General features: G+C 33.4%; 1 protein-coding gene across 7 annotated transcripts; it reads right to left on the bottom strand.

The window, feature by feature from the left end:
* Positions 1–1359: 1359 nt before the first annotated feature.
* LOC108476804 (uncharacterized protein At5g64816) lies at positions 1360–5532 on the bottom strand. 7 transcript variants are annotated; one of them, XM_053022156.1, is made up of 4 exons: positions 5369–5530; positions 4075–4430; positions 3392–3462; positions 1360–1553 (listed from the first exon to the last, which is right to left on the bottom strand). In XM_053022156.1, exons 2-4 carry the CDS (start codon positions 4375–4377, stop codon positions 1538–1540), a joined length of 390 nt encoding a protein of 129 aa, XP_052878116.1. In that variant the 5' UTR covers positions 4378–4430; positions 5369–5530; the 3' UTR covers positions 1360–1537. The 7 variants fall into 7 exon arrangements, with proteins under 7 accessions (XP_052878116.1, XP_052878117.1, XP_017634629.2 ...); XM_053022157.1 differs by lacking the exon at positions 3392–3462; XM_017779140.2 differs by lacking the exon at positions 1360–1553 and having other exon boundaries at positions 3140–3462; positions 5282–5532.
* Positions 5533–8963: the final 3431 nt, after the last annotated feature.

Raw genomic sequence — 8963 nt, 5'->3', positions numbered from 1 at the left:
GATATGTGTTTAGGCTTTTGGCCAAGTTGTTTGGAATATGTTTTATGTTTTATAGTACTCGGAAGCTCGTAAAGGTTGGAAGTTGGTCAGAGCATCATCACACTATCCTTCGGCTCATTTCGGTATAAATAGTAAATTACTTTTGGTTATAATGACATGTATAGGATAATTTGGCCAATGTGGGCTTATAAGTATTGTAACTAACCATTAGAGTGGCTTGTGATGAACATGTTTTGATGTGTAAGTAATAGTCTTATCAAGTCTAATGTGAGTTAATATGGTTGAAAGATGGATAATTTATAAACATATTGATGATTGGATTAAAATTGGTAAGTAAAGATTTTTGAATGGTTATTGTAATATGTTAAGTATGAAGCTTATTTTTGGTTTGGTTGAATGCTTTATTATGGACTATTGATGTCCAAAAATGTTTGGTTAGGTGATGCGAAGTTTAAGTGGGAAATGTGACCTTGAAAATGACTTATTTTTATCCAAACAGGTAGAGACACAAGCGTGTGTCTTAGCCGTGTGTGATAGCCGTGTGTGACACATGGCCTAGCACATAGGCATGTGACTTGGCCGTATGACCCAGGTCAGAGAGTTACATTGGTACAGTCACAGGTTGGGACAGCCATGTGCTCAATTTCGAATGCTCACACAGCCTGACCACACAGGAGTGCGTACCCTACACCTAGGAGAGTTTTTGAAATTGCGCAAAAAATTCTCTATGTACCCGATTTAGTCCCAATTTGTTTCTAATGTATGTTTTGGGCCTCGAGGGCTCATATAAGGGACTTTATGAATAATATCTTACATGAATGTTAAATAATATAAAATGTTTGTATTTAATCTATTTATTCCGGTAATACTTCGTAACCCTGTTCTAACAACGGGTACAGGTTAGGGGTGTTACACCAGTGACTAAATCATTATTTAGGTAAACCACACCATGAACATCACAAGTGAATTAGTTCACAAACGGATTCAGAATTAATTCATCTTGGGTTTAGTCCAATGTATCATTCTATCAATGAATACATTTGTCTTTTCCTGTGAAGTCAACTGCTCCGATAGCCAAGACTAGCCATCTCCTAATTGGAATTCTAGACAACATAATAATCCTTCTCAATATTTGAATCAAATGCTCACTTCGATTCTTTTACGGAATTATAAACATATTTAGACTATCTACTAAGTAAGTTTTCTTTCTCTTAATGCAAACATTCTTACAATGCTACTTATATTCAGTTTGAACTTAAACAATCAATGAACTAATATTTGCTTGTCACAATTTAGCTATACATGTAAAATATAAAAGACAAAAATACAAAAGGCATAATAATAAAATGTGAAATTAACTTTATTTATTTATTTATCGTTCAAATAAATAAAAAATAATTACATGTTTATTACAATATAGACACATCTTCTAATACATTGTTTGTTATTTAAAAGTTTAATCGCCTCTAATTTGGTCTCCATCTCATCCCTTACAACAGACGGTTTGTTGGATGAGGAACCTACAGCACCTGTTTCCTTAAAGAATTTTGAACCTGCAATACAAGAGTCAACTGGTCCATTAGTAATAATATTTGGCCCAACAATTAACATTTGTTTCTTTCCAAGGGACTTAAAAGAATTTCTAGAACCATCAAGGCACATATTATTAAAATATGTCTCCTCATTTTCCGTTGGGCCTAAGAGCAACCCATTCCCCCTTATTCTTTTCACCATTTACCAAATCAACATTCTTCACAAAATTAATATCTTCCTGTAAGCCTATTCTAGTTCCCACTTCATCCATTTTTTCCTTAGATTTTCCCTTCATCCCTACCATCTCTTTCGATATTGCCTTAAACCCCTCAATCTCTATACCCCCGAGTTCTGTAGCCTAGACGACGTGTTAAATCTAGACCTCGAATCCCCTTTTCCCAAAAAATTAGTTCTGTGATTTTTTGGATCCCACGGATTTCACCTATTTTTTTCTCCACCACCATTCATGGCCTATAACTCATACCATCTCATCTGCCCATAGTCCCATCCAAAGCAAAATCCATTCGTTCCTTCTCCACCATTGAGATTCGTTCCTTCAAAGAACAAATCTCTTTGGTGTGACCTTACTTCCCACAAGTGTAACGAATTGTTTGTAAGGATTCGTATTCCACTCTTTAGAGAACACCGTTAACTAGAACTTGTGACACCAGAAGCTTTTCCAGGTTCACATACATGATTATTCGAGCCAACCGGCCTCTAGATCTGCTATCTGTGTTAAATCCAATTTGATTAGCTTCCCTATAATCCTACCTATTTCTTCAAGGACCCCCCTCTTGTACAAGAACCCTGGGAGTCCCGGAAAACGGATCCAAGCCATTACCATGCTCAAATAAGGTTGTAAGGGGTTAAACTCTTTGGTCCAAGGTTGAACAGTCAGGTACTGTCTGTATATTAACCAAGGCCCTTGCGATAGAACTTTCTCAAAATCTTCAATACATTGAAACTTGGCTAAGAAATATTTGTTCTCTATATCCATGAGATGGAATGGCTTTGAAGGTCTCCAAAGACTACTAACCCGTTTATTCAATGCCACATATCCAATATTAAACCTGTTCATGAGTCGAGTCACTCGGCCTAGCCCGAAGGCCTGTTAGAAATGTGGAAAGGTTTGGGCAAAAATATAAGCTCGAAAAATAGGCTTGGACAAAAAAATAAAACTCGTTTAAAAAATAGACTAGGCCTCAGGTAAGGCATTTTTAGCCCGGCCCAAATTTACTAAAGGATAAATTTTTTTTGTTTTTAATATTATTTTCTCCTTATTTTGCTACCATTTTACTATTATGTTACTATCATTTTGTTATTGTTTGAATATTGTATAAAACTTATTTTATTGTTAATTTTGTTATTATTTTAAAGATATTTGTTAATTTTATTATTATTTTAGATGCATTTATTTGTTAAGTTGCATCTATTTTAGTGTTAGTATTTTTGACGTATTATATATTTTTTAAAATTATATAAAAATTAATATGGATGGACCAGGTTGGGCTTAAGTTTTAACATTTTTATCTGGGTCGAGACCCGACCCGTGCACACCTCTATCCAATACTCCTTCCCAGCAATTTTAGGACTACCATAGTTTCCATTTCCTTAAAGAGAATTTGCTAGATTTGGTCTGAGAAATTGATAGCAAGGATCCCATTAACAACATATCTATTAATATCTCATTCCAAAAACTCGATATCATCGTCAACCCCTCTCCAGATTCCACCATTGTCTTTCCCTTATCACTTAATCCATTCCCCAACAATTTATCTTTCCAAGACAATGTTGGAATGAGATTTCATTCAACCACCATATCTATGTCCCCATTCCCGTTATTCTCTTTAAAACGTACCTTCTTAGTATTTCGATCCAGATCATCCCTAGGACTATCGCCTCTACCGGCCTCCAGAGAACTACCACCACCTTCAGTATTCAGAGAGATTTCCATCAATAAAGCACATGTAATTACGTATAGGTATGAAATGCGATTTTAGGAACGTTTGCTATGAGGCTATTTTCAAGTGAGAATATTATAAGGATCTAACAGTTAGTTATTATAAGGATATAACAGTTAGTTTTGGTTCAATGTTAGTAAAAATTCGTCATTTTTAGCTTCTATGGTACTTTTAAGCATTAAGTGACAGCCAGACAGCCTAAATTTGCATGTGTTATTTTTATTACAATGATCTCCATAAATGGAGAAACGAACTTGCTTAATAATTGAACATACATAACCAGGCTTAATAATTAAGTTTACAGGTGGGAGATCATAATATGAAGCATATGCAAAGAACAATTCAAACGACCTTTTTAACCACTAATTGTCAAAACACAAAAACAAATTCAACAATCACGTAATGACTACTAAAAGGATCATACCATTGAGAGACCCATGTTTTGAAACTGATATGGCAGTCACTGTAATTAAAAGGCAATGTTCTAAGAATGGGAACTGCACTAAGAAGAATGGGAAGCAGATAGTCTAAGACATTCACTTTGACACCTTCGAAGGCAAATGTCATTCCAGTTGGGTACCTGATGTTGGTTAACACAAACGGTCCGAGCACAAGCATCAGAGCAAGCATCGAGCTCAGACACACCACAAACGGTTACACAAGTATCAGGAATTGGATCCTTTGAAAATGCCCCAACTTTTTTCAACATTCGCTTTGATGTACAGACTCTCTCGCAAACGAAGATATCATCCGAGGTCTTCTCCCTTCCCCTGGCACTCTTAATTCTCTCTTCTTCGGCATGCTTTTTCTTCATTCTAAAAGCTTGCCCTGCAATTACAGCCGGGATGGCAGCCCCAAGAAGGGACCACCACACATCCACCATCACAAATTGCAGTATAGAAGCCCTTTCACCTTATTCTTTCCCTACTTTCTGCACTTTTAAGTGGAAAGAGAAAAATACAACACATGAACGTCTAGCAACAATATGCTGAAACATGATGCATTCTCATTAGCAACGAATGATACTTCCATGATATAATCTGTGAACATAAGAGATGCGGCATAGAACCTACCACCTGGTATTTGTCTGATACAAATATGCTCAATTTTTTAGGAGGTTTCATATATTTGGAGGATCATATCCACATCTATGCCCAAAATATGTTTCCGACACAAATGTCGAACACGAATAATTTAGGAAAAATGAAAAGAGTCCAAATAACATAAAACCCCATGCATTTCACCTCCCGATAACATCCATTTTCTACTTGGTTTCCCACACAACATACTCAAGCTACCCACCTTCTGTCTCAAATATTTTAAACCAATAGAAAAGAACAACCCAAACAAGGCACATTAATGCCCTTATTACAACCAACAGCCATAAAATGGCCTCAGAATCCTCGATTTATGTAACTATTTTACACATAACAATCAATAGTTAAACCAGAGCTTTTCTTAAACAATCACATAAATTCAATTCCAAAAATTAAATTTCTTATTGTTAAAAACCAACCACAATAAATCCTAAAAGCTTAGAGCTTTAACAATCGTACTATTTTTAACAACAATTGAGCAAATACCCATTTCGTAATAGGAAGAATAACAACTCATCATGCCAGAAACATAAACCCATTATTGGAAGGATAGTTAGACAAGAAACAGGCAAAATAAATTCAAATTTAAAAACTGAAAATAAGCTAAAACCCACAAATTTAGATAGAAGGGCAAAAAGAAAAGAGAAATCAAGATTCCTAGTTACAGATCAAATTAAAAAGAAGATATACCGAATGCTGCTGCTAATCGCAGAGGTTTAATTTCTATGAAAAAGAGGGGAAATAGAGAAAATAAAACTTTGGGGTTTAGAGCCTGACCATTTGGAGCAGCAATATAGAGAACTTCACCGAAAGAGACTAGAGCTGCAACTGTCAAAAATTTCCTTTTTCAAGGGCTTTTATTATTTTTATAGCAGAAACAAAGCATTTTTTTAAAAAATAATTAGTGGGTATCCTATGACCAGGTTTCTTTTAGGGTTATAGTAAAATTTAAGAGTTTAACGAAAAAATTTTAAAGGTGTTATGAGAATTTTCTAAAATTTTTGGAGGAGCTTAATTAAAATTTTTTAAATAAAAGTTCATAATTTCCCAAAATTTTGAGGAAAACTAAGGTTCTTTAGTTCCTTAGAAATAACATACAATAAATAATTAAAAATAGAAACTAAAAAATTATGTAATTAGAATATAAATGTGTGCATAATAAAATTAGAGGTTATAAAGAGTGCATAATAAAATTAAAAGGTATAAAAATGTTAAAGTAAAATTTTAATTAAGTGGTAAATGAAAGATTTTATTAATGTGATTGGTGTAGGTTCAAATCAATTTAGATGTATATTTTATTGATTTTTAAATAAAAAGATTAAAGTAGCCTTGAATAATATCACTTATTTTAATTATGAAGAATTTTCTAACTGGGTTAATATCCGATTAACTCATGATACCAATTTAATCAGAGTTTAGATAATAGTAAGTATAAATACACAAATATATAAAAATTTAAAACACAAATATAACTTATTAAAATTTCAAATAAAAACTAAAAATTATTTTAATTTAAATGGTAAATAAAATATTTTATATAAATTTACTTTACAAATAAAATGAACTCTTGTAATTCCTTAATTGAGTCAATAAAAGACTAATAAATAGTATAGATTTCTAAAATTGACTATTGTCGTATTTTAATTACTGAATTTCTATTAAAAGTTATACTTTTACGGTGTAGATGATGGGTTTTTTACTAAAGAAGTATAAAAAAAATAAAAAATTCCAAAATAATACACCTAAAAAATTAATTACCGAAATGGTACGTTCAGGGTGGTCACGCCACTGTGAGAGGCGGCACCACCCTAATTTCTGACATGCACAGTAAAAAAATGCTAGAAACGAAAAAAAAGCTAAAAACGAAAAAAAGTAAAAAAAAGGTCATGTGGATGCCAGAGGCGACACCGGTTGTGCCTCTGGCAGAGGCGGCACTACTGGTGTGGGTCCCAGAGGCGGCACCTAAACAGTATATAAGCACGTAGAATCAGCAACTCTGAGACCAAGAAGCAGCAGCAAGGAGAAGAAAATAAAGGGAAAGAAAGGAGGAGAAGAAAAAGGAGAAGGAAAAAAGAAAGAAAAGAAAAAAGAAGGTATAATTTTTTTTAAACAATAGATTTTTATATTGTTATTGTGTTTTTGTTGTTATTATTATTGTTGATTTTATTATTTTTGCTATTAGTTATTATTATTGTTAGTAAAAACCCTTATTATTATTGTTAGTAAAAACCCTAATTATTGTTAGTTATTATTATTGTTGATTTATATTAATTTTGTAAAAAAACCTTAAAAAGCCTATTTATGTTATGTAAAGAATGTATTATTTTTTTATGTAACTTATTTGTTATATGTGTTTTAGGTGGGTTTTTACCTAATAATATAAAAATAAAATAAAATAGCAAAGAGGTTGTTTGAAAGATTAAGTACCATTTTGGCACTTAATCTTTCAAATAACCTATTTTGGTATTTTATTTTATTTTATATTATTAGGTAAAAACTCATTTTAGGTTGATTAGATAATATTTATGAAATTTATTTGGCATGTTATATATAGATATTGTTAGAAATGGCAACATATTTGGTATTGCCTGATGAAATAACAACTTCAGCACAAAGGGAGAAAGTTGATAAGATGATGAGAGAAGTGCAAGATTACAGAATGAAACCAGAAGAAGATATTGTTCAACACATTATCACAGTAAATAAAAAGATGCAAAAAGTGTTGTGGAAAGGTCATGAAATGATTAGGAAGAATAAAGTTCAATACTTAACCCTTAGAGGGACATTAATAGAACGGGAACATCAAATCATTATAGACCAACTTTGGAAGACATTGGTACCACGAACCTATTGGAATCTAGTCATATGCTTCGTAAAGTTTATAATCTCTTATGGAGAAAGGAAAATAGTGAGACAAAGTATAAGTTCACGAAAGTTGATTGGGAAGTAAAATGTGATTGACATACCATGGATGGATAAATTAGATGTTAGGAAATTACCAAGAGAATTTCTAATTTCAATACCTGTTATAAAAATTGAAGAGGAAGAAGATCCCGAGGAATTGCCAAATTGAATTGTAGAAGATGAATATGAAGAGAATCAAGAATATCTAAATTGGATTGTACAGTATTTCCTAGAGGAAGATACAGGGTTGGAGATGGAAGAAAACATAGAACTAAATTTAAATGGTTAAATGTAAAGATAAATGTTGTTTATGTATAAAATGACAATTGAAAAACTATGAGCTTATGAATGAAAAAAATTGCATATTGATTAATTAATTTTTTTATTTAAGTAGTTTATTTGGTGTTCGAAATTTTTTTGAGAAAGTTTGTTTATTTTTTAACAGATTGAGCATTAAAGATGGATAATCAGTTTTTCGTATGCGTTTATTTCGATAAAATTATCTTGACAACAACCGTTGGATGCATATTTGAATGTCGGCAACAAATAGCAATGAGATTTAATAGAAATGTTTCGTTGGATGATATGAAGGGAAGAATTAACGCAAAACTTGTTAGACGTTGTGGGAGAAGGATCTCAAAACTTTTCTACAAGTTTCCAGTTTCGACAGATCCAATCAAATTAACTGAAATGGAACTTGTAGATGACGAAGAAGTGGAGACAATGATTGCTCTTTACTGTGGGAATGGGAGTGACAAAAATGCACCGATTCACTTATTTGTTGAGTTAGCCGCTATGGAGGAAAATGAAGATCTCACTGCATATAGTGAAAAACATAGAGCTCAAGAACCGTGCATGGTGGCTCTAATATCGTACGTTGATAGTGAATCGACTATACGTGGGATCGATATCGATCTTAATGTTACACCTGATATGAGTGATCCTTGTTATCAAGAGGTCCATAGTGATAGTGATCCCGATGTGGACAATGTCCCCGATGATATTGATGATGAAGACGTAAATGACGATGGAAACATTAACGCGTCTTCGGTCGGGAACCAGATGTGACGTGTCGTGATTCACAATAATCCTGGGCCACACATGTCGCTCATAGACCCCGACGCGGCGCATGTAGCCAAGTTCCCAAAGTACCTTGAAATACTTCCTGCTTACCGACTGGCCGTAAATTCTGATCCTGAGAAGTTATTCGTCGGCCAGAGATTCAAAACTAAAGAAGAGTGCGTATTTGCTATTAAGCGGTATAGCATGAATATATCAGTAGATTACAAAGTTACAGTGTCTAAACCGACATTATATATTGGGGAGTGTTGGAAGTCGGCGGAAGGCTGCAATTGGCGGGTACGAGATGCATTTATTCAAAATTCGCAGATGTGAGAGATACGCAAATTTGTTGGGCCTCACACATGCACATCAACACATATGACAGAAGATCATCGAAAACTTGATT

The sequence above is a fragment of the Gossypium arboreum genome, chromosome 11 (assembly GCF_025698485.1).
Source record: "Gossypium arboreum isolate Shixiya-1 chromosome 11, ASM2569848v2, whole genome shotgun sequence".
In the NCBI taxonomy this organism is placed as follows: domain Eukaryota; kingdom Viridiplantae; phylum Streptophyta; class Magnoliopsida; order Malvales; family Malvaceae; genus Gossypium; species Gossypium arboreum.
This window is presented reverse-complemented; position numbering and strand designations above follow the sequence as displayed.

Excerpts from the sequence above, each read along its gene's own strand:
- LOC108476804 (XM_017779140.2), bottom strand. The coding sequence starts at position 4,377 with ATGGTGGATGTGTGGTGGTCCCTTCTTGGGGCTGCCATCCCGGCTGTA. Across the intron at positions 3,463-4,074 it reads TTTGTGTTAACCAACATCAG|GTGGTGGTAGTTCTCTGGAG; the intron begins GTACCCAACTGG and ends TGAATACTGAAG.